At 47.2% G+C, this 25,732-nt stretch overlaps 1 protein-coding gene across 4 annotated transcripts in view; it reads right to left on the bottom strand.

The window, feature by feature from the left end:
* SIK3 (SIK family kinase 3) overlaps nt 1-25,732 on the bottom strand; it is a 246,185-nt gene that overhangs the window by 10,905 nt on the left and 209,548 nt on the right. Inside the window, exons 7-21 of one of the 4 annotated variants that reach the window (XM_079929786.1) lie at nt 21,638-21,756; nt 20,985-21,095; nt 20,596-20,739; nt 20,089-20,166; nt 19,869-19,978; nt 18,291-18,444; nt 17,866-18,021; nt 14,602-14,672; nt 12,233-12,376; nt 8,306-8,456; nt 7,451-7,576; nt 7,095-7,180; nt 6,545-6,654; nt 5,198-5,537; nt 3,770-4,464 (exon numbers count right to left, since the gene is read on the bottom strand). In XM_079929786.1, coding sequence (XP_079785912.1) covers nt 3,770-4,464; nt 5,198-5,537; nt 6,545-6,654; nt 7,095-7,180; nt 7,451-7,576; nt 8,306-8,456; nt 12,233-12,376; nt 14,602-14,672; nt 17,866-18,021; nt 18,291-18,444; nt 19,869-19,978; nt 20,089-20,166; nt 20,596-20,739; nt 20,985-21,095; nt 21,638-21,756 — 2,595 coding nt within the window. Of the gene's footprint in view, nt 1-3,769; nt 4,645-5,197; nt 5,538-6,544; nt 6,655-7,094; nt 7,181-7,450; nt 7,577-8,305; nt 8,457-12,232; nt 12,377-14,601; nt 14,673-17,865; nt 18,022-18,290; nt 18,445-19,868; nt 19,979-20,088; nt 20,167-20,595; nt 20,740-20,984; nt 21,096-21,637; nt 21,757-25,732 lie in introns of all 4 variants that reach the window. The other 3 variants (XM_079929784.1, XM_079929787.1, XM_079929785.1) reach the window with 3 other exon arrangements.

Genomic DNA, 25,732 nt, shown 5'->3' on the forward strand with positions numbered 1-25,732 from the left:
ATCACAGAAGTAACACATGAAGTGTTTGGGGGCCCGTGTGTAACTACACAGAGATGGAGGTCTCATCAGAGCAAGCAGCAGGCGTCGTCCCAACAAAGACATAAACATGGACGGGCTGCACCCTCGTGCCTGCAGGGTGGTGGGCGGAGCACATCACAACCCTTTCTTGGCAGAAGGAACGGCAAATTATCGGATGATTCTTTGGCGATTGTAAAACTGTGAGCTCTCATGTTAAGTGTAGAATCATGTCAGGTTAAAGCAGGAAGAGATTGTGGAGCCTAGTTTCTCCTGTAAAAGGGATCATAAGACATATGCCCAAGGTGGGTGTGAACACTAAATGAGTAACTGGCTGGAAAGCACCAAGCCCAGAGCAGACCAACTCTAAACACCTTCTCAGAGGGGGCACCCAGCTAACATCCCTCACGATGGGAGGAGCGGTTAGGTGTCGGGGTGGTCACAGGTTTAAGGTAAGGACAATGGGGGCGCTTCAGGATAAGAAGAAATTTTAAACACACATAGGTACATCCCCGGAGCGATTCTAACTGTAACTCTGGAGTGGCTTTGGGCTTCCCTGGGCTATTTTTTCTCTATTGCATTATTTTACTACACTGGATTCTAAACTCACAGGGTAATAAACTTGGGGCTTTATTTATTAAAGATAATTGTATATATGGTTCCAAAAGTCTCAAAATAGAAGTCGAAAGAGGTTAGAAAGAAGCAAGGTGAATAGTATTCAAGAAAAGGCATACGCCGTAGCTAAGTTAAAGAGTAAGTTGAGAGTAAACTGGGCAGAGACAGGAAGGATCATCTCTACCATACACTGGCAAGCAGGGCAGGAGCTAAGATTAGGGCTTCTAGCAAAGCTCGTATCAAAGGTCAGGAAAAGAAGATTTAAGAAAAAAGAGGGCTTTGGGGGGGAAGCCAAACTGATCATGAGGCAACAAGGACAGGGTAGTTTTGAGCTGAAACCTTTAGGGGTGTACTTATGGCTTGACTCTTCCAGAAACCACAAGAGATGCTTGCAAGGAATAATGGCGGCGATGGTGGCGGATGTAAGAAGTTAGGGGGAAGGAAGAGGCAGAAGTAACCGTAATCACTCAGCTTGGGGAAGAGGCGGGAGGGACTCGTCAAAAGAATCCTGACTGCGGGCTTCCCTGGTGGCGCAGTGGTTGAGAGTCCGCCTGCCGATGCAGGGGACGCAGGTTCCTGCCCCGGTCCGGGAGGATCCCACGTGCCGCAGAGCGGCTGGGCCCGTGAGCCGTGGCCGCTGAGCCTGCGCGGCCGGGAGAGGCCACGGCAGTGAGAGGCCCGCGTACAGCAAAAAAAAAAAAAGAATCCTGACTGCAGTTTCGGCCTGAAGCGAAGTGAACTGATTTAAAGCTGCGGGGAGCCGCTGGAGCCAGATCATCCTCTGGATTTCAGGAAACCTTGGCCCTCACAGCTTCTACTAACTCCTTCACGTAGACTAGACTTCAGACCGACCACGGCAGCTTGCTTCCCCCCAGAAACGTGCCTGAGACACTCCCACCCGCTGGCCTTTCCTCATGCTTCTCCCCTAAATCCAAACGGCAAAATCCTTTTCATCCACCAAGACCCAACTCAAATGTCACCTGCTGCGGGAAACCTGCCCCTGCTCTGACGGAGAACTGGTCTCTCCCTCCCCTGGTCTGCCACGGCACTTGGACCAGCCACGTCCTGCCTTCCTTCAGGCCCCAGACAGACCTGCAAGCCCGCTGAAAGGGGGTTCCTCTGACAATCAGGGGACACAGGCGAATTCAAGCCCCCTGGTCTTCCTGTACATAGGAGTCACACAGGAGGGAAAGGTGAAGGGAATTCAGAGAGAGTATTTTTGAAGAAAAATATTTCAAAAGGTTATTTTCACACGTGGCAATCCAGGGTGCGGGTGGGGAGTGTGCACTACTGTGTGCTCGCACGCTCGCTCGTTCCCCGAGCCTTGCACACCCAGCGTGTGCTCAGCGAGGGTCTGCTGGCGTGAAGTGAGTAGCTCTCGGGTTCAGTGCTACTCCCGAGCTGTGGGCCCTGGGGGCAAATCACTTAATCTGTGCCTCAGGTGTCTCACTGGTAAAATGGGGACAGTAAGAGTTGTGAGGATTAGACAAATTCATATGTGAACAGCATCTGGTGTCTGGCACATGGAAAGCACTACGGAAGTGTCAGCTTTTCTCCTTTTCTGGTGAAAGCTGTCATTCGCACAGGAAGCTTTCCCACAGCATCCCTGATGCCGTCAAGCTGCCTCTGCTAGAACACTCCCAGCCACAGGAAGCTCCCAGGCTGCTGAGCAGCCTGTTCTGGAAAGTTCTCAGGAAGGTCTTCCCCAGGGAACTGAAATCTGCTGCAACTTCTATCCTGATCTTGGTTCTGCCCCATAATATGACCCCATACCTTTTCCATCTGACAGGTATGATAGCTCTCCTGAGTTTCTTCCCCCGAGCCTAAACATCCCCAAGTCTGTCAGCCAATCCACATATGGCCTGGCTCCGGAACCTCCCACCATCCTACGTCTGCCTAAAAACACAGCAGCCGCAGGTGGACACGATACGTCTGACTGGTGCAGACCTCAAACCGGATGGCACCCATCTGCCCAAAAGCCCAGGATTTAACTGGAGTTTTATGGAACCACACCCCTATCAGTGCTTAATGAGCACAACGTGAAGGCACCAGGTCCTCTGCAGGTAAACTGATTTAGAGCCAGGTCTTCCATCCTGCTCTGTGCCAGCGGACCCAATGCCCCCAGGAGTTGAGTTTTGTGTGCTGACTTTAAAAGGACAGGGCAGGAGAGGCAGGCAGCTTCAAGAAGGGGAGGATGGGAGAAGTGCCCAGCTTCGGGGTTGTATATTTCATGGAGAAACTCGTTTTCAAGATCTGTGATGATGGGAGGGATGTCAGTCCAGATTTCGAGTAGGGTGAATGCCATGACACGAGTGGAACAATGTCTTCTGAGTATAAGTTACTGACAGTAATCCCAATCTCCTCCCAAATGAAAATGAATGTACTCGCTCATTATACAGTGATACTAAATGAAATGGCATGGGGTCCCTTATGATGCTGTAATATTCTGTGTTTAGCTTACTAACAAAGTGATCAGAGTAATAATAATACCTCAAATTATTTACATCATACATTCAGATGATCCAGTGTGCCTCTCTCTCCCTCTCCCTCTCTCTGTGTCACACACGCAAACATTATGTAGAAACATAAATACATACGTGTGCGTTTTAATCTTCACAAATACTCTGCAAAGGACCGTTATTCCTCCCGCCCTTTTTCACAGATGAGGAAATAAGAACCTGAGGCTTAAGTGACAAGGTCACTGCATTCGTAACACAGGCATGTCCAGGACTGAGGGGCCCTGACTGTTAGTTCAACACTGCTTACACTAAATCCTGTTTCCTTAGCACCGGCTGGCTTTCATTCTACCGCAGAGGTTAAAGCCAGCTATTCTGATGACAGCCGAGAAATTCTGGGTTCTAAGGAACCACGGTACAAATATAGGAAACAGGTAATATACCTTACTGACTGTACTATCTGTATGTTAATTGTCTCTCACTCTCTTTTAAGTTTCAAAACAGATCCCCTTCCCCACCAAGTACGCACTTCCTACGTGCTTCTCCCCTAAACGGTGCTGCAGGGCTTCTCAGGAATTCTATTTTTCTTAGGAACCCAGAGTACCAGCTGAAGAAAGGTAATACTGCTGAGCTAACTGAATGAGGGCAGACTGGCCCAGGACTGGACTTTGCGGGGCTCTTACCTCGGCTGGACACCTTATTTCTATTGAACGCAGCAGCTGGCTGTCGGTACGGATGTATCCCCAACTCCTGTACGTGACTCACGGTTCCTAGTAAAGATTCAGGGTCCCCGGGCCCGCCAGTACTCAAGAGCAGGGGGCCATCGTGGCAACCTTTGGTCAACGTGTTCACGTTCTTCCTGTCCGGAAAGCCGTCCTTGGCCCCCTCACACGAGCACTCCTCCTCCATGCTCTCCGAGTGCACGAGCGCCGGCTGGTGAGCGTAACCGTGGGTCGGGGTGGGTGAGGAAACCTGCGAGATACATTCTTGCGCCCTGATTTGCAGAAGATGCTGGGGGCTGGTGTGGTGGTGGTGATAAGAGTCAGCGTTTTGATACGGTAAAGCCTGGCGCTCTGTCATACTCTGTCCCCCGAGGCCGGGAGCCAGACTCCCTGCATCCCCCTGGTTCATATGCCTGAACAGTTCTTGGTACTCTTGCTGCTGCTGCTGCTGCTGCCGCTGCTGCCTTTTAATGAGCTGTGCAAACTCTGCTGGGGGCAGCCGAATGTCCGAGTGGCCGGTGAGCGAATGCCGGGGGGAGAGCAGTCCTTGGAGGATGTGGGGGACCTGCTGGTGTCGGGCGTAGTCCGGCGGCGTCGGGGACAGCAGGGCCTGCTGCAGCGCCGACGCGGTATAGTGCGGTGGCTGCTGATGTGCGCTGGGAGGGAAGGTGGGGAACTGGTCAAGTGGAGGGACTTTCAGGGCTTGGGTGGGAGGTAACCCCACTCCTGCTGAAGGGCTGTAGCTGCTGGGGGAACCCCGGGACTGGTCCGAAAACAGATGGGGGTGTAAATGCGCCTGGTCGTAGTTAGCAGGGGAGAACCGATTCACGTTCAAGCTGCAGACACAAAAGGGAATGAGTACCAGGCATCCATGTGACAAGTGTGCTAGACTCCCCAGGGGAACAGCTACCACGCTTCCTCAGTGGGGAGCCCCCGCTGGTACAGAGGACTGCGGTGGATGGGGCAGGGAAGATGGGGATGTATGCGTCATCCCCACCCATCCCCTCTGGTTGAAGGTAGCAACGTCACTTGAACTATTAAGATGTACCCATCTCTTAGAATATGGGTGACAGAGAAAGAAACAATTCTAAAAGAACAGACAAGGGGAAATGGCATTTTTACCAACTCCTCTAATTGGCCACTTTCTTCTTTGCAGACATATAGTAAGGTAGCTTTGTCCTTGTCTTCCTCTGTCTCATTAGCATTTTGATCCTGGGTCAATATATAGGTTTCAAGTCCATCCCAACCCACCACCCCAATTTTAATAAGGCTGAAATGAGCACAGCCCAGTCAGAACCCTTCTCCTTTCCTCCTCTCTCGCCCTGCTAAGGGGCTTCCTCCCACCTAGGTCACCTGGAGAGACGGCTAGGTGACCCTGGGCCGGCTTACCTGTGGGCCTCCGCACTGTCGGCACTCAGCTGCTTGGACAAGGGCCGGTGCCCGTAGCTGAAGGCGGCCATCAGGCTGGTCCGGTGCTGCATCTGCACCTGACTGGCGCTGGGGCTGATGGAGACGCCCCGGCCAGCAGAGCCTGCAGCTGTCCCGGGCATGCTGCTGAGCATGTCAACAGGCTCCTGGACCTGGATGGTCACCTGCTGTGACTGGGGAGGCTGCTGTATGCCCAAGCAGGTCAGTGCCACGCTGGGAGGAGGGGAGCAGTTCTCAGGCTGCTGCTGGAAGACTGCACTGCGGGAGGGGAAGCCTTGAAACTGGGAGGGAGATGCAGCACCTGGAGAGAAAGGAACCTCAGAGTGACCAAATGCCGGGGTTACCAGCTGGCCGGAAGTCACGGGAGCCAGTGAGGACACCTAACCTGCATACCACCCAGAGCAGTGCTTCTCCAACTCCAGGATGCCGAAGGCTCCTCTAGAGGACTCGAGAAAACACAGGCTCTCCTGGGCCCGACCCGCGGAATGCCGATTCAGTAATTTGTAATTCCAGGAATTTGTCGTTCCAATAAGTTGCCCGAAAGCTGGTCTGTAGATTATTCTTTGAGGAGCTCTGATCCAGGGCAGTGCTTCTCAAACTCTAATGCACATGCAAATGGCCCGGGGATCTTGCTAAGATGTAGATTCTGATTCAGCGGGTCTGTGATAAGATCTGAGATTCGACTCTTCCCACCGATGTTGTTCGTCGGGGACCCCACTTTGGGTAGGAAGGGCCTAGAGAGCAATTTGAACTCTCCAGGGGATCTACATTGGGTGGCGTTACTTAAGAGATCCTCAGTTTTTGGAATACTAAATGCTCAGAGTGCTGGTCTCTGAAGGCCCACAGACTAGGGCACACTCATCTTCACCTTCATCTAAACGCCCACAGGCGAGGAGCCACGTGCCCAGTGGATCACCAAACCCAGGCATGACAGGAGGGAAGGTTCCGGTAGTCGCCTTTCATTGGGTAGAGTTGGAGGGGGTTTTATGAAAAATATTATTAACGGTCAACCTTTACTGAGACCTATTTTGTTCTGGAGACTATTTCAAGAATTTCACATATATATTTATTCAGTAAATAGTATTAGCATCCCTATTTCACCTTTGAGCAAGCTGAGGCGCCCGGAAGTTAACAAACTCGCCTGAGGTCTCACAGCTCAGGAGTTGGTAGAAGAAGTCAAACTAAGGCAGCCTCCCTCGAACACTACGTCACTCTGCCACCCGAATCGATCGAGGGCTTGAGGCACTCAAGGCTAGGCCTCACTTCTCCCTGCGCACACCACGGTTCGGCATAAACCTCTGCACTCACCGTGAGGCTGGACCATGGCGCTGCTCATGGGGGGAGGGCTGTTACTGGGCGGTCTGAAGAGGTGGTTGCTGGCGTGGCTGGGGGGAGGGCTTGCAGGCTGGATCCTTAACCTTGAAAACAACAGAGCCAGATGAGCAAACGCGCTTCCGGAAGTGGCAGGGTGGCCTTGCAGTTAGTTTCCGCCATTTGACACACAGGCGGAAACTACTTCTTTGGTTTTGATAAGACTCCAGGCTAGACAGACATGCACAGACCGCCCACCACAGTCTACTTAGAGCCGTCCACATCTTATTTCCCCAGACTTCCCAAGGGGCCAGAGGTCACTGTGGGCCTCCGTCTGGCCTCCTCTATTACTGGCGTCAGGTTACTTTGTTCACGGGGCTAAGAAAATGAAGCGGCACAGGGAGTCGGGGTTTTAGGGGGCCACGAAAATTGACACTGGCCTCCCTGCTTTTCAAGTGGGTTCTTCCAAGGTGAATGTTAGAGTCAGTCAGTATCGCCCATGAGAGTCAGGCCAACAGCTTAGGCATGAAACACCACGCTTCATTACCTCTGGAGCTGGTGGGTGAGGAGGGCGGGCTGATTCTCACACGCAGCCTGAAGGGGTGGAGAAGGCTGAGGAGGACAGATAGAATCCTACAACAAATGCGGGAAAGGAGAAAGAACACTCGTGAGCTTGAGGATTAATGAGAGCCGTTCTCAGGAAGGGAAGAAACTCTCTGTGACCAAGATTTATGCTATTGTTGTTCATCAAAAGGTTTGATTACCTTTACTCAAACATAGCAACCATGCATACAACTCAGCTCCTCTTTGCCCTGCGGGATCTCCTCCAAAGTTCACAGGCAAATCAGCCCGAAAGCAAACTCCAGAGAAGCTGGAGAAAAAGCAAAGAGGGAAGAGGCCTACTTGAATCTGTTGCTGGAGAATTTGATGGTGCTGCTCCTGCTGGTACAGCATGTGCTGCTGCTGGGTCTTCTCCAGGGCTCTTTCATCAATCTGCCCCCCGTACATCTTCTGCAGCTGCTCGCACTCCTGAAGGGAAAGCGGTTAATACAGATGGGATGCAGCCAGGCCCACGCCGCGCGGTGATGTCAGCAGATGCAGATCTGCCCCCAGGTCTCACGGGCAGAAGGAGCCACATAGAAGAACAGTGTCCTTGAGGAGCAACTAACCCATTTACGTAGGCATTTGTGTACGAAATACATTCATGCTCTGTCCTGGCTGAACAAAAGGAAAACACCAAGATGGCCTGCGTACAAGCAAAGGTTCCAGTGTGAAATCTGTGTACAAAGCACATGCCACTCGAAGCTTGGTCGTCAGGAAGGCAGAAAGGAAGCCGGCCCTTTATAAAGCCTGGAGGTGCACTTCCTTCCTCTGGGAGCGCCATTCCATACCAGCTGGAGAGGATGCCAGGTGGTAAGAATGCAGAGCAGGCTCCAACAAGACCCAGTGCCCATAAATCATGAGAGGAATGCCAGGGTTGCTTCGAAGGACGTTCCCTGGGGCCTCCCACTGAAACACAAGCCCAGAAATTCCTCTCTAATGAACTACAGAGACAAGGGGAAAATTTAGTCCCTTCCTGGGGAAAGCTGGACATAACAAGAAGTAAGGAGAGTGTCAGGAAGCTATTTGCTTTGGAACCTCTAAAACTTCAGTGCTGCTGACATGAAGTGGGTAGAAAGTTTAACACCCGGGTCCTCCTGCAATAGCGGTCTCTGTTACCCACGCTTCTCCAGAGATGCCTGCCATCTCTTCCATTACCTGCTGCAACTGTTTGATGCTGCTGTTGTTGCCCATTTTTTCCAGGTGAGCTTTGAAGGCCTGGATGCTGGCAGCCCCATCAGAGAACCGGCGCACAGGGGAGAAACGCTCCGTAGGGAGGTGCAGGGTGTTGGAGTCCTTGTAGGTAGAGCTGAATACATGGGAAGAGAAGGTTAGGGGCTAGGACTCAGGGGTTTTGACCAAATCACCTAGGGACACTGCTCCAGATGAACACAAAGCTTGCTGGCTGCACGTGCAGCCCTGCACATTACGCCATCTCCACGTCATCTCCAGAGGCCAGTCGTTTCCCTAGCCTGCTTCCCTTCAGAGGCATCCAAGTGACCATCGTCCATTTCCACTTACCTTGAGTTGGCTTAACATCCAAGCCCGGTAAGGTCCTGGGATCAAATACATCCGGTTCTTACAAATACACTGGGTCAGAGAGAACAGCTTCACAGTATCCCTCAGGCCCAGCTGTATAGGAACTCTTGCTTTTATAATCATGTCTCTATCTAGTGCCTTTAGAAACCTAGAACAAACCTACCCATCTGACCCGAAGTTTTCCCTGAGCAGCATTCTCCGTATGACGGACCAGAGGGAAACTACAGTCAACTGTGGGGTCAAAGGTCTGGCCTGGAATTCACAGGTTTTGTGCTAGAAAACGGAGGGTGCAGGTTTAAGTGGGGAAAATGGGGACTTGTGATCCCCAGACGGAGACAGACCATTCTTAAGGAATGTGGGCCTCAAGATCCTGCACGTACCTGGTCAACGCAAATAAGGTTACCTGCCGTGAAAGTTAACTTCTCAGAGCAGTGGCACCCTCCCAACCTGCTGATGAAAGAGCAATCATGTGGATAACCTTCAAAATGACCCACTGCTCAATCAGAACGCAGCCAGTGTCTTACGGAAAGAAAGAACAAGCTATCGATAAGGAATGCCTAAGACAGCATCAGAGTTAGAAGCTACCACCTGTACTTGTTACCTAATCAGAAAGAGATGTTTATGGGTTGAGGTAAGCAGATAAAAGGCTGCCAAGGCAGCATTCCAGCAGCTGATGGAAAGGATCAGGATTTCATGTCGAGGGCAGAGGTGACATCACACTGAGCCATGGGTGAAATGATGGACCACCTTGCCAGTCACTCCTTCTGGACTGAAGCAGAACCAAGGCTAAGGAAGAGGGTTAACAAGCGAGTTCAAACGCGGCAGACAGGGAGGGACTAGGAGGATCTGGTGACTGTGCAGAGGGGTCAAGAGGGTTCTGGCAGCAGGTGAAAGCCCTTCACCCTCTCTTCTCTAACGATGGCTCCTGTTTCAGACTCTACCTGAAGCTGAACAGGAGGGAGCTGATGAAACGAACACGAACATGTATCTGGTTCAGCAACACAAAAGACAAATGGTTTTGGCAGACGCACTCCAGAAACAGTGATCGTGAGAGCCGATCTCAGGAGTATTTCCTCAATACTTCTTATTTCTGCTTCTACTTCAGGTGTTTGGAGTCAAAGCAAGCAAATACTATTGTCTCCTGAAATTTGATTCTTACACTTGCAATATATTCTGATAATGGACACATTTCTGATTCATTCAGAAAGTCATGTTCTTCAAGGAGTTAATATGGCCTGTCTGCACAAAACACATTCTCTCCCCTCAGAGCAATACTCCCAGGTCCGGGTATTTCATGGCTTTTCCAGAAGATCAGGTTGGGAACAGACTGACACCCCCGGCAGCCCAGCACAGCAGATTCAGTGGAACAGTTCTGATGCAGCTGCTCATTTTGGAAGCACTGATAGTATCAACTGTGTTTTATTTTTATTAACAATCATGTTCAAACTCAGGACAGCCTCATGTTAGGCTGATATTCCCACTACACTCTTCAAACAGGGACTTGGCACCCCACCTAGATAAAATCCATCTGTGTCAGTTGTTTTTTGTTGTTGTTGTTAATTACACTTAAATTTTTTTTTTAAATTTTAACTTACACACTTCCCACATTGAGAAGGTCAGTCAGACCCATCTTCTGTCTCCATGTTGGACTTCATCTATGATACCCCAGAAGAATAGATAATATGTGCTGTTCTTGAGTCATTTCCTCCAGCAAATGAAAGGAATTCAGTAATCTATTCAGGCTACCCATTTTCAGTGTTTTATAGCCTGGGAAAGTTTCTCTTTTCCCCTGAAGACTTACTTCAGCCTCTTGTGTTGCCATGTTTTTACAACCCCATTGAGACACGCTGAGGTTGCACAAATGCCCCACCGTACACAATCTGTCACTCATAAAACATTCATTCCAATTCGAACTGGCTTGACCATAGGAAACCCTCTACCAGGAGTGTTCACACAAAAACAGGCAGCAGACAGATTTCCAGCAGGCAAGGCCTTGACAATGACTAGGCAGGGTGGAGACCACACAAATGGAGCCGTGGGCCAATGTGGTCTTTCTTTAGTAACAGTTGTAAACAGGATATCAGGTCTGATAAAGGCAGACTAGGGAGATGCGCTGAGCTTCATGCTTCCCCCATAAGAACACATCCTGAGGAGCACCTGAATCAAACAACGATTAAACCCAAAGGCCTGAAACTAAACAACAGACCCTGACATAGGATGAAAAATTAAGTGTGGGGCTATAAAGGAGGGGAAGATAGAAACAGGGAGAAACAAAGTAATAAAGGGTCTATTAGGTAACAGTGTAGAACTCAGTTATTGAGAAATCACAGAAAATGTTTGGAGTGGAAAATGCAGCTAATAATCACTCAAAGTACTCTCGATGTAGTATGGTAACAGTGTAGGCCCCGAGAGATTTTCCTTAGAAAAATACTGTCTTCCCGTGCCATCAGAGTTTTATTTGAGAAATGTCATTTCTACTAATAAACCATGTTCACTGCATTATTCATGGTCATTTATAAAAGCTTATCTTCCTCCTTTCTAAGTTCCAACGTGGCACTAATGAAGTCTCAGTCTGCTCAGAGGTCACCTGTCTCTGCTGATTACCTCTGATGCCCAGTGGGTAACTAGACACAATGAAAGCACTGCGTCAAGACTGCCAGTGTGAGCCTGTTGCAAGACTGAGTAACAACACATTTATAGACTTAATCTCCTTGGAATCTGCTTTCCAACCTTCCCAAGTAAGACTGCTTTTCGCTGTCCTCCCAAAAAGATTGAAAGAAAATAAGCTCTAGCAACTGGTGGTGGCTTTCAAAGTGTGGCCTTTGAGCTTGGGGACAGCTTCAGGATGGACTAAAGGTTAAGATTTTCAGTCATCGAGGTGTTCCCAGAAGATAATCATCTTCTTAAGCCAGCAAAGTGTCATTCCCCTCTGTTCCAAGGCTTACTTGAACTCAATTTTGTGAAGTTTTCTTGGCAAGAAAGGTTACACTTGTTTCTATTTCTTTAAGACAATGAATTATAAATGTATCAGAGACCTACTGAAAGATCTGGCCGTCAGAATATTGCAAGGATGACTTTTCAAGCACAACACTCAAGAGGATGCAGTATCTCTGCTCTGCCACTCACAAAGGAATGCGTCTCCCCCATACCTAAGCTCCTTGTTCAGCGGTCACGTGATAAGAAGTGCTCACTCTTTCGATGGCGATGGGTTATAAAGGTCAAGCCTACTGATGTGGCTACAAATCCTTCTATTTCCAGTTGGCCTTCTAAGAGCTTCACCCACTTTCAGGTTTCAAGTTCAGTTTCATCTATAAGTCAACATGTAGAATCACGAGAATCACCTGCAGGCACTAAACATGCCTACGAGGTAATGGGAAAGAAGCATCTCATGTTGCCCTGGGCACTGCTTAGTTAAGGAGTTGAGAAGATGTAAGTTCAGGATGCTATTTGAAGCCACGATGCTAGTCGCCATGTCTGTAGGACTAGCCAGAAGGGTGCCTGTCCAATGAGCCTCAAGGAGCTCCCACGGCTCACGTGGCTACTCACCGATGCTGATCAGGTACCAGGTGAGGGGGCCAGACCCGGGAACGGAAAGGCTGCTGTCCTAGCTGCCGCTGTAGGTCCGGTGGGATCTCAGCTGTAGGGTTGGTCATGGCCAGTGTATGTCTTTTGGACCTATTTGCCAAGTACCTGCAACAAGCAGGAGCACATTTCATAGTAAAAAAGACAGACAGGAATATTCCTCAGCAAGAAGCATTAGAAGTTAATCCAAAGCACTCAGAGTGAAACAGTGCCAGAGCTCAAAAAGGGCTCGATGGCCAACAGATCCCTGACTGGATGAAAGCGAAACATGTTCCAAAAGGCCAACAAAAGTTGGCTTACCACTGAAGTGGCTGAATTTTGGACCTAAGAGTAGCAATTAAGAGAAGAGAGAAAACAGATGTAGCTCACAAAGTGGGATCAATTTCCCTTACTTCATTCCATTCAGGAAAAGAATTTATTTTCTACTTGTTAGTTTCATTCCTCTTTTCTCTCCAAATTTCTAAACTACAAGTCGGAGGAAATGAGCCCTAAGGATTGTTCCTAGAGATGAGCCAAGAGAGAGATTCAGAAGGGCTTCGCATGTGTCTCTTGATGCCACTGGCCCCGAGCGTTGGAGACTGACCTCGCTGCAAGTCACAGAAAACAGATCTTTCCATGTGGGGCTAAGCGAGTTCCAACACCACCCCTTCCCTCATGCCCCATGACTGTAACTCCATCATCAGAGAAGAAAAACTGATGTTGTCCCCAGGGAACCAACATTCTCTAAAGGATGAAGAAATGAAACCACATGAAATGTTTAGAATTGTTTTTTAGGGGAAAAAAAGGCAAGGCAAGAAAACAGAAGTTTCAAAAGCTGAAGAGTGGACAAGCTGATGACTTTTCTTCTGAAGATCTTTCAGATCCACCACTAATACCATCAATAAGGTATCAGTCCCCCTTGGTCTGACTGATGACTCCCTCCACCACTGATGCTCTTATTGGGCATGAATAAAAGAAGCATTATTCCTTCCATTACCTCAAAACGGATGGGCACTTTACCCTTTAAATGTTGGTCTAAGGAAGAAAGAAGGAGCTGAAGGAAGTAAAGTGCAAGACAAAGATGATGAAATGAAATACTGCTGTCTAATTAAAGTAGGAAGGCAGTAAGTTTCCTAATTTCTCTTCATGACACCAGCAGCACCCACGTACAACTTTACACACCCTGTGACTGGCAAACTATAGAAACCACAGCATCAAGAGAAAAACAAAGTCAACACGATTCCTCTATCGGCTACGCTGTAGAAGGAGCTGGCCCACCAGCCAACACCCCTGTTCTTCACTGTTCTTCCTACATGGGACCAGACTCTTTTTGAACAGCAGCTCTCACACAAAGCTACTGGGGGTAGGGAAAGAATACTGGCCAGCAACCGTCCGGGTCTTATAAAGTGGTCTTGTTTCATTCTTAACTACTTTGCCCATTCCAGCTAAAAACAGTTAACAGACTAGAGAGTAATTAGCGGTATGCAGACTTGCCAGAGGGTAAGCCATTAGTGGTTTAATATCCATTTGATAAAAACACCCGAAGTTTCCCCAAGAGCCCATGAAAACCATTTTATTTCAACTTCCCTCAAGGGAAAAAAACATATAATCTTGAAGAACACCTGTATTTCTGGGAAAATACATGCTGGATTCTGGTCAAACCCCCCTCCCCGGAAAATAAGAAAGTCAGCTCTCACAAGGGGGCGTGCACGGAGCTGAGGACCATGGCTAATGGAACTGAGGCCAAATGAACAGTACAGCATGCCTGATGGTCACTGCCGTTTTCTGTGAATTAGGCATCTCTGCAAACAATGGATATTTGCATCTGTCCCTGGCCCGAATCCCATATTCTTTTTTCAACATCTCTTTGTTGATACAAGGGGATGGAAGAAACACACAGCAAACAGTACAAGAGGTATTCATTCTCTTGGAAAGGAAGAGTCCATGCCAGCGGTCCATGGCCAGACTAGCTAGGATCACTGTCATCCCAAATCTCCAATTCCTTTTCAGTAACAGTTCTTGGCAGGTAGGAGCAGGCTTTGGGCCTTGTGAATACTATCAGAGTTGCAATATGAAGGCAGGGGGCAAGGAAGGAAGGAGGGAGGAGAGAAAAAGTTCTTATGGTTATTGCTGTCACTTAGGGGACTTCCAATGGTGCTTACAGAAATGAAATTTTCTGGGTAGTCTTCTGTTACTTCCATGTGGGGAGGAACATGCCATCTGGCTTGAGCAAAGAGACCACACAAAGGTTGAAGCTGCACTGTACCACCTCCTTGGGCAGAGGTGACCTTTCGCTGGTTGCAGGGGGAGCCTGCCCAAGGACGTTCTGCAAGCACTGCCAGATGCCACATTACCTCTGCACAGCTTCCTGATCTGGCTCCCCATCCGAGCTCTCCTCGTCCACAGGGGTAACTGCTGGCACTGCCTGAAGAGAGACAGGAAGGAAAAGCTCAAGGTGGCGCTTCTTCTGCAGGAGCTCTTACTCTAGACACTGGGCTTGGGGCAGGCCTCTCTGTCACTTTTTTTTTAATCTGCAAAGCTTTTCTAGGATCCCTGGGTTACACAGAACTTTCATATACCTTTCCATTGTTCCATTTTTACCTCGCTCGGTTGATTTTAATTTGAATTTCTTCCTCTGATTCATCTTCCTTCGTTCATTTATTCATCCAACAAATAGCTGAATGCCCACTATGTTCCAGGACAAAATGTGAATTAATAAAGTTCTTGCCCTTGTTTTACAGTCTAGTGGAGGACAGAGATAGGCAAACGGACAAGTACAAAACAGCAGGACCCAGTCATGGGCGCTTGGGAATTGAGGAAGGCATTCTGGAGGACACGGCCCCAAACCTGAGACCTGAAGGATGAGCAGGAGTTAGCCCAGCAAAGAGGGGAAGGGGTCGCAAGCGTCTGAGGTTTCCAGGCCAAGAGAAAAGAGAAGGCCTGTGGGTGTCTGAGGACCTGAAAATGTAGGAGAAGCTTGTTTACCTGGAATGTCCAGGAACTGACCTGTTGTTTCATATTAATGTTATTTCCAGACTTTAGATATCCTTTACTCCAGAAAAGCATACCGGTTTTTTAAAAGCACACTTTAGTACATAACGTAAAGTTGTGTAATTACAATTCAATGCTTTAAAATCGCCGTTACGCACCAAAACATGTAAGTGAAATGAGGACCGCCACAATGCATGCATTACTGTGACTCTTCCCGTCTGCCTGTGGACTGGAATGCTGTATATCCTGGATAGCTACTCACAGCCTGTGGCTCACATAATCACCATGCCTCAAGCACCAGAGCAAAAATCATACCTCAGTTATTACAAAAGAGCATTTTTTTAACGGACAATAATTATAAAACAAAACAAACTTTTGGAATAGTTCCATTGTCTGTATGCTCCTAGGGTTTCCGGATCCCTTACTACAGTTCTACAAGGCTGGAGTGAACAGGGTTAGGCAGGAAGTGGCTACAGACGAGGCAGGAGAGGAACACTGTGGCCAGTTATAAATGGCCTTGAATACCACATTAAGAAGTTTATTTTGAGAAAAGGCAGTGGTGAATCACTAAAGATTTTAAGCAGGGACATGATGTTACAAGATTTATATTTTAGAAAGCTGGCTTGCTTTAGCTGCAGCATGGAAGTGGCTGGTGATGAGGATTAGAAGACAAGCCGGAACAAGGAAGCCGGTTAGGAGGCCACTGTGCTAATCCAAGCAAAGGAGGACAGTGGCTTGAGTTAGAGGAAGGGCAGTGGGGATGCAAAGAAGTAAGATACTTACTTCACAGGCCCCGGGTAACTGATTTGACATGGGGAATAAGGGAGAGGGAAGAAGTAAAGATAATACCCACATTCCTAGCTTGTCTAACCAGGAGAGTGGCGGTGCCATTCACTGTTACCCAGCAGGAGAAACAGGTTTCACACAGTCAGGATAAGTTCATTTGAGGACACGCTGAATTAAAATGGTAAGTACTTGTTGAATAACCAACTAAATTCGTGCAGTCGGTAGTCATGTATACAGAAGTATAGAACTCAGAAGAGCATTCTGGGCTGGAGAATCACTGAGTAACTGAAATTAGAGAAGTGGACAAGATCACTCAGAGAGAGCATGTAAAATGAGATGGAAACGGGGCCTCAGATAAAACTCTGGGTTTCACCTACTTCAAGGAAAAAGAAGAAAGGGAACCTGAAAAGGAGGTAGGTGCAAAACAAAAAACAAGGAGAATGGGGTAAAAGAAGACAATATTTCAAGGAGAAAAATGGTCAGCAGTGACTAATACAGTTGGGAGGTCCAAAAAGATGAAGATTAAAAATGTCCAGTGGACTTACCAACAAAAGCTTGTTAGCGACCTTGGCAAAAACAGTTACAACGGACAGAGTAAGTCACCGCACCTCCCATAAAGCTGTCCCTGATCCTTCATAACCTACATTGAACTTGCCCTTCTCTGAGTGCCTCTGCCACCTACAAGTCCATGGTCTTCACTCTGGTACTTAATCACATATGGCCCTTTACTGTTATTCCAATACTTCACATATGTGGATCTTACTGTCCCATATTATAAGCTCAGTGAGGCCAGGAACCGTGAATATAAATTCTTTCCTTTTCCCGACAGCAGTGTTACTGAAAGTGTGGCCCGTGGACCCGTGCCAGTCCACAGACTGTTTCGTTACCAATCCAAAATACGGTGGGTAAAGAAATAGAGAGTGAGATTTACAAACCTTTACAGCAACTTAACGGAGTAATTTTTTTCTGTTGAATCAAATAAAATTTAGCCTTGCAGTTCATATATTTAAAAAGTTTTACTTCTCTAATAGTTCACTTTCATTTTATTTTACAAAGGTATTTATCCCTGATGGATGGATTGAAGGGGAAAAAAGGTCCTCAACTAGAGATACATTAAGAAGCACTGCCCTAAAGCACCCAGTAAGGGCTATGGATATAATTAGCACCCAATCTTAAGGCAGCATGAGACTAAATGAATGAATAAATGAATGAAGGAATGAATGAATGAATTTACCTATGACAGAAAAATAATCAGAAATAAACAGAACCCAGCGGAAGAAGAGAATCTTTGAATGTGACCATCACATATAAAAAAATTGGGATTGAAAGATACCAGCTGTCAGGTTTGAGCTTGTGAAAGCCAAATGTACCGAAAGTGTGAGGTAGTGTTAATCAAAGGAGGAAGGGTTGGCGAGAATGTAGTTTTGGAAACCAGTCTAAAAAGCAATTAAGTCCAGAGAAAACTGTTAGCTTCCGCTGCCCTCTGGCAGGGAAACGTTACCTGCAGGAAGGCCAGGTCTGAGGCTAATGCTCCCCCCTGCCCACCCGCCCTCGAAGCGCAGGGCTGCAGCTGCCCTTTATGCAAGTATCTATAAGTAGCCCCCTGAGGATGAGGCCTCCAGAAGCAGGCTGCAGTGTGGAAATTATTTGGTTAAGTGAAGAAGTTAACCAAAAATTAACTCTGGAAAATTCTACCAGCCTGAAGAAAATGGGAATGACACTGAGCATCATACACTGAGGGAAAGAAGAAATTCAGACATTTAGGTTGGAGACTCTAGGTTCTACAACCTCTGTATCAAAGGCCTCTGAGAAAGCAAGTTGGGCTTCGTGCTGCAACTCACTGGTGTCATGGTGACAAGAGGGGAGGGTCCCCGTGGCCGCTTCAGCAGCTGCTGGGCATGCAGTTGGATGTTGGCGCCTCCATCTGATGCCCTCCGGCCAAGGGGGCCCATTCCGTTCAGCAGCTGCAGGGTGGGCGGCTGTAACAGGGACTGCTCCTGTCAGGAGTAGAATGGGAAGGGGCAGATTGGTGAGGTGGGGGGAAAGGAGGAGAGAAAACAGCGGCACTCTAATCTACTGAAACTAAGGGATTCTACGATGATGACGTAGACTAGAGAAATCTCCCCTCTCACCCGAGCTGCTTTGCAAGAGAAATCATCCTTCCCTATAAGGACACCCTTAAATCCTGGGGACAGTCCCTCAAAGTCTCTCAAAGGAAGCTCAGATGTGCATCTTTAGGGGCCAGCCCTCTCCCGTTTCCGGGTACCTTGTATTCCAGCTGCCCAGCTGGCTGCAGATTTTGCATGGGCAAGAGGTTGTGCATGAAGTTCATGTTAGGGGCCACCTGCAGGAATGGAGCCTGCGGGTTGACTCCAGGAAAGCCAGGCAGCAGCTTCTGCAGATCTTCCATAACCTCCGTGCTGATAGGAAACAGGATGACACAGAAGTTCAGTTACAATTCTCACTCACAACCTATATCCCCAAAGTGATGAAACTGCTAAGTTCAGCACAATTTATTTTGTTTTATTTCTACTTATATCTATTAAGTAGAATAGATATATAGAATAGATATATATTCTATTTATATCTACTTTCCTCCTAAATCTGTATTTCCCTCTATGATCCCAGAGCGAGTGGAGGTGTGTAGAGCCTAGCGTGTGGAACCTGGCGCTCTGCCATTTTACTATCTGGGCCTGGGAATCGCCATTCTTCACGGACCACTCATATAAAACCAACAGCTCTGAGCCAAGAGGAAATGCTGGCCCCAGTCCAGTTCAGGTTTCCAAGGCCTGGAGGTGAATGGCAAGTTTCTGGAGGAGGACACAGGCCATCCACTAAAACAATGGCTGCCCGAAGTAGCAACTGATTCACCAGGGAAAGAATGCAATCGGTGCCGTCAGTGCTGATGGGCAGATAAGCGTGGATCTGTCGAGCTCCAATGATGGGGTTTACCGCACACTTTAAAATAAGAGCTCTTTCCACTAACAGCGCGACACGGGACTCCACCCCTTTGCAGCTGAAGCAGTCTCTGGAGCCAGAATGTTCCCCTATTGCCTGTTTGATCGTAGGCTGAGAATGAGAAACGTGAAGCAAGCAAACCAGCAGGCAGGGGAGGCTTTTCTGGAAATTGAGAACTCAGAGAAAAAAGAACCCTAGCTTTGCCCCTAGCTGAGCTCTCAAGAGAGCCCTGGCCACACCCTTTTCTTCCCTCCTCTGTACAAGAAATAGCCAGAGAAGAGGGGTGGCTATTTCAGTCGTGAGAATCTCCAAGTGCAGAACAAAACTGGGAGAGCTGGTCTTCAGTCCACTTCCCCAGCGTGAGGGCAGCAGGGGACACACTGAAGGACTGTTATGGGGAAACACTTGGGGAAACTGGTACTTATTTGGCGTGTTTTTGGATTTTTGTCTACTTAATTTTTAACATATACAAATTATATCATACTATTTGTCCTCACTTCTTAGATGAGTCTTGCATTAGGATATATGGCAAACAACATCTCTAAAGGCTGTCAAACTCGGATGAATTTTCAGGAGTACCTTTACGTGGCTTAGATCAGAAGACCTTAATCTTTGTGGGAAAAGACATGCTATGCTCTTCACCAAAGTACTGTGATTACCTGCCACGATGGTGGCTTTCAGCCCACCATCCATGAGGGACAGCTCTGTGATTTTTAGTCAAATCCAGCCTCATCTACCAGGGACCCTGAACTGAGTTAAAAACATGTCTTGGCCACTGGATTAGATCTCATCTGGGAGATACAGTGAAGTAGGGAAAATGTGCCATGGTAGGAACTCAAAGTCAGTGGGAATTCTCTGCCCGGGTGTTAATCGGGCAGATACTCACCGTGGGTCGGCCACGCCCACTGTGTGCCTCCTCATCGACAAATAGCGGACCAGCGCTTCAGGGGAAGGCTCTTCACCCTCATCACTGTCCAAGTTCACCGTCCCATCCGGCTGAGGAGGAGAGAAACACAATCAAATTAGAAATAAGAAGTAAGGAAAGGCAGCAAGGCTATGGGCAAGAAAGCAGTTTCAGCTGACAGCTATCAGAGGATGCTACTTGCCTCCACAATTTGATTCTCTGGGTTGATGAGCTGCACCTGGGGAACGCTGATGTTCATAGTGGTACCAGCCTGCTCCGCCTGGAAAGCAGTACGCACACAGACACACGTTCCTTCAGTACCAGAGGGAAATAATGATAGGCTTGCAAAGCATTCTTGAGTGCTAAACTCTATGTTTCTACCTCTGAGTCTCTGGTTCATCTGCCCTTAGAAGCTACCAGGAAGCATTCTTTAGAGAGGACAGTCTCTCTCAATGATTTGCTGTTTCTTTAAAAAAAAAAAATTCAACTATTGTTGTCCCTCCCAAGTACTGGGCTACTCTTCCATCCTCTCTGTCAAAGAAAGGTTCAGTTCTTTGCTTGACCTCTGACAAAGCAAGAGATGACAGCCGGGAAGGGACAGAGGTACGGAAGAATAGGAACTCTCGTGACCTAGAGTTAGTGAGCGATGGCTAACCAACCCCCCTCCATGTTACTTGTCCTGAATCTGGTCACTGGAGTTATTGCCCACCTGGATGTTGACTGGTGCTTGAAATGCCACGGCTCGGGGCATGCTAGGAGGTAGTCCGACACGCAGAGTTTTGTGTCTCTTATGCCGATCACACAGCAGGCTGTAGATTGCACTATAGTGATCATAGGCATCTGATCTTAATGACTACCAAGAGAAAAGGGGAAAGAGCAAAACACCTGGGTGATGTGGCATGTCAATGACCAAAACCCTTTTAATAGTAACATTAGAAGACCAAAGCGCCTTCTTTCCAAGGCCCAGACAGGGGCAGAGGAAGAAGAACGGGAGGGAAACAAAAAGATCCAAGTTCCCAGGAAGAAGGAATAATGGAAAAGGCAGGACAGAGGGAGCAGAGCGACACCCCACCTTGTTCTCCACTCATTTACAGATACCTGTAGTGTCCGCTCTTTGTCCAGTCCCATGTCCTCCATGGCTAAGAGGACATCCTCATTTAGGGGGTCCATCTGTCTTTCTTCCTTCAGCTGCTGGCATTCAGCTATTAACTGTAACAGAAAAAGGCAAGCTATCTAACTCCCAATCAACCATGTCGAGATGGCACATCATATATAATGAACAAGCTGTTCCATGCTGCCTGGCTTGGGAGATTCTTGGCCTCAGACAAAGCCTAAGCAAGAAAGCCCTGGGTACTCAACTAGGAGCAGATAAGATCGTTAAGGCCACTATCTTCCTGAGCTCCTTGGGGTACCCGGGATGGCTATAGTGGTTCAAATAAAGGAATGCTACGGGAGCCACTGGACTGAGCACACTAAGAGAAGGGAAACAACCCCGTGGGAGGAGGCTGTACTGCCCCAAGAGCCGGGAAGGGACTCTGATTTGGGGACAAGCAGCAGGGAACTGGTATCACTGTTCTCCAACAATTCAGCTGGTTTAAGATTCCTTCTTGCTGGCTTCACTTACTTTAGGATTACAAACAAGTCTGTACCCAGGCCCGCCTTTTCAGGTCCTGGCCTGATTACAGTCTCATGCAGAAGAGACTGCAGTAGCCCTAAGAGGAGTTCCCTGGGGCGAGTGGTGCCCAGCTCACCCTGTCAAAGCTGGGATCAGCGTCCCCTAGCTTCATCCACTTGTGCTTGCAGATCTGCTCCATGGAGAGGCGCTTGTTGGGGTCTAACACCAGCATGTGGCGGATCAAGTGCTCACATTCTGCAACAGACACAGAGCCTGCGTCAAGGTCGGTGAGGGAAGCACCGCTGGGGCTGAGGAACTAGAGGCAAGGTGAGCAGGCGGCTTTTCAAGCTCCTGACTTCTAATTTGTTTCTCTTGCTTTGTGATCCTTACCTATGTCCTTGCTTACTCCAGGAGAGACTGGGCAAAGGCAGAAAGAGGTGGAGGAGAGAGAAATTCAAGTCTGGTAGTCTGGTTACTTAATACCTTCACTAAAAGTCAGATCAGAAAAAAATCTGGGGATAATCCCTGGATTTCATTTATTTATATTATGTACGACCTCATTTAAGGCAATTAATGAAGAGTTTTGAATGTCCTTCTGAAGAGATTCAGTTATCTTACAAGGTCCTCAAAATAGTTCCTCCCTCCTCTATTCAATCCTATGTGCATAGTAAGGCTTTCAGCTTAGGGTCCAAAGCGCTCATCAAAACTGAAGGAATTAGATGTTCTGATGGTTCCAGGTGTGGGGAGAAAGGCACAGGCACAGAAATGCCTCCCTACCACACACTGGGTCTCTGCTGGCCTTACTGATCATCTTCTCTGCGGGTGCGTACAACTGGGCTCTGAGCTAAAGAGATTCAGATCAAGAGACATCTCTCTCGGGGAGCTCATGCTACAGAATATATTGCAAAAAGAATGACGGTTTCGAAATCAAGACGCCTATATTCTGATTTCAAAACCACCCTCTTATTTCTAAGTTTTCTCATCTGTAAATTGGGGGTTTTGAGGATGAAGGTGGTGATGATGATGATAGAAACAGCAGTATTAAGATACTCTTCTGAGCACTTTACACAATTATTTTTATCTCATTCAATCCTCACAGCAATCCTAGGAGGATGGAACTATCATTCTCATTTCGGAGATGGTAAAAATTACGTGCAGGGAAGTCAAGAAGCTTGTCGAAGGCCACATAATAGGTCAGATTTCAAACCAGACAGTCTGACTCTTTGGTTGGTGCTCTGATCCACACCCTATCTCACCCAGAACCCGCAGAACAAAGTCCAAAGTCCTTTGACCTCCCTGAGCTCCAGCACACGGGCCTTCTTTCTAGACCGTGTGCGTGCTTCACTCACCCCCCCCAACAGCATTTACACGCGCTGTTTTCCTCAGTTGGGGCGGCCGCTCCCGAACCCTCACTTGGCTGGTTCCTTGTCATTTGGGAAAGGGCTTAAATGTCACTTTCTGAGAAAGATCTTCCCTGGCCGCCTCATCCTCCTCAAGTAGGCTTCCAGTCGCTCTCTATTACATCACACTGATTTTCTTCACACTAATGACTTCTTTGTGAAATCACCTTGTTTACTGCTTATCGTCTAACTCCCCCGCCCCTCCCCCGCGCCCAGGTAAGGTCCACGTCTTTCTTATTGCTGTTTCCAGCACCAAACCTGCAATGCCAAAGATGATTATTACACCTAATAGGAGCTGAACAAACAGCTGCTGAATACGTGAATAAATAAATATTTATTGAAACTCTAGTCAAACAAGATTGTATTTGTGGAAATGCTTTTTAAAACTATAAAATTCTCTATAAGATACAAAATTGTCTGTTTCTGTTTTACTCCAGCTGTCCTGAAAATAAAACTGGCTAGTGATAATAACAATAATAAATTAAAGAGAATTTAATAAGTTAAAAGACTTTTCATATACAAGGCACTGTGCTTACCAACTCTATTTCATTTAATCTTCACAACAACCCTATGTTAGATACTGTTTTCAGCCCCGTTTATAAAAGAAGAAACAATTAACGTAACCAACCACTGCAACCTAAAGGGCCGAGCTAGGACTTGAGAGCTACGCTCTTGCACATTTTCACGTGGATACAAATCATTTGGTATGTTTTTCCAGAGTAAGTTCAACTCTGAAACCCCACACTTTCTGCACCATTTGGCAAACACCATTCTATATCACCATCGTGAAAGGAATACAAAGAGTGATTAAGACAAATTACTCTTAATTTTTAATTTATTCTAACTTTAAACGAAAATACAACAAAGCAATATATCCCTATATCAAACTGATATTACGGGAATCATCAATTTGTTCTTGCTTTATGATCAAAAGTATATTCAAATGCAGTGTGGATCTCAAAGGCTGTGGTTCCTATATCCCTATAAAACAAACGCCATCTACAACATTAAGCTTTTATTAAAATTATGTCTCCAGAGCAGCAAGGCTAGACGCCACAACTGTGGTCTCTATGGAGATGATAAATATCGCTGCCACACATCTTTATGGTCTGCAATCACTTGAGAGGAAAAAAGTGTTCTTGATTTAGAAAGTTACTAAAACTAAAGACCCCCATGTAGGGAGAACGCCTGGGCCTGATTCCAAAGCTGGGAAATTATGGTTAGGCCCTCTAGATGGCACTCTGCTGTTTTCTTTTGGTTTCCACATAGCATCTAGTGCATGAACGGTAGCCACATTAGTTCTGAATCAGATGACCAAGGCAGAATGATGTTTAGTTACAGGCTCACTTTAAAACAGAATTCTCAAGGCATTTTATTAAAAACAACAACAACACAAATTAACACCACTGTAGTAAGTCCTGATTAGAAGATGTATCTGGTTCAATATCAGGATCTTGAAACCTCTATTAAGTCATCCTTAGCCATTATTTGGTTTCAGATGCCTTGAAAAATCTCCAGAAAAATATGAACAAGAATTTATACACAAAAATGTGCGTGTATTTTTAGTCTATTCAAGGAGCCCCCAGAGCCTGTCACAGATTCCACAGGCGTCTACAGGTCCCAGGCTGAGAACGCCTTGTTGCGGTGGCAACACCTAACGGATACAAGCTCTTATCTGTGTGCCCTATATAACACCCAGTGCCCAAAAGAGCAGAAATCTAACACTCTTCATATGTTGCACAGATGGCAAAGTATGACAAAATGTGGAAAGCCAGGGTATTATTATCAACTCATGTTTCCTAAGTGTCACATATAGCTCAGGAAATTATATTCAAACTAGACTGGAAAGTACCATTCTACATAAAACATGGAAAGAGGGTGAAAACAAAGGAAATAAATGCTTTCAAACCTAATAACACAATTAACCACTGGACAGTCAATTGAAATGAGTGGAAAGAAAATGGGGCCTCAGATCAAAGAGTACAAAACATCATCAACTTTCCCAGATGCCAAAGAGAACTCTATTTTAATGTCAAAAATGTCCCCATCGCTTGTTCCCTCTCAAAGGGCAGACCTTTGCTACTGAACAGAACTGAAGCACTTGGGGCAGTGCAGGAACCCTCGGCTCTGCGTGTTCGCAAGTGCCAAGTGGCCTCTGCAGTGAAAATCGCTGTGGTCCCGCGAAACCTGATGCCACCAGAACCACCGGTGACTAGAGGATGCCCAGCTGAGACCCTGCCCCGCGGCGCTGACAGCATTTGCATGACTGTGGAGAGAGGGCTGCTGTAAGGGCAGGGTCCTGAAACGGGAATTAAGTTCAGACTGCCATCTCAAGTTGTAATTCCATCTGAGGCGGGGTCTTTAACACCTTTTTTTCTTTTTTGACCTTGATAATAAACAGCTTTCTCTAAGAGGCTGAAAGCATTCAGCCCGAAGGAGAAAATAATAAAGGATGAAGAAGGGGAGTTAAAAACCAACTTCAAAATTCACCCAAGATTGTTAATAGAAGCTCTGTCTCTAGTTTCCAAGATAGAAGAAATAAATAGAATAGCTTAAGAAAGAAGTTCCTGACTAAAACTTTGAAAACATGTCCCCCGAAGACAGGGTAAAGGTCATGAGGCTGATTTATCTTGGAGAAGAGAAGGTGTAGGCAGGAAGGGGCACACTGGGTGTTCTTCAAGTATCTGAAGGATATTTATACAGCAGACAATGTGCATTTATATTTTGCTGCTCCAGGGCCCTGAATTTGGAATAATTATACGTAACAAGTTCAATTTAGGAGAAATCTTTCTAATTATTAGAGTTGATCCAAAGTACTTGACCAAGGTCCT

The sequence above is a fragment of the Stenella coeruleoalba genome (genome assembly GCF_951394435.1).
Source record: "Stenella coeruleoalba genome assembly, chromosome: 8".
Lineage (NCBI taxonomy): Eukaryota > Metazoa > Chordata > Mammalia > Artiodactyla > Delphinidae > Stenella > Stenella coeruleoalba.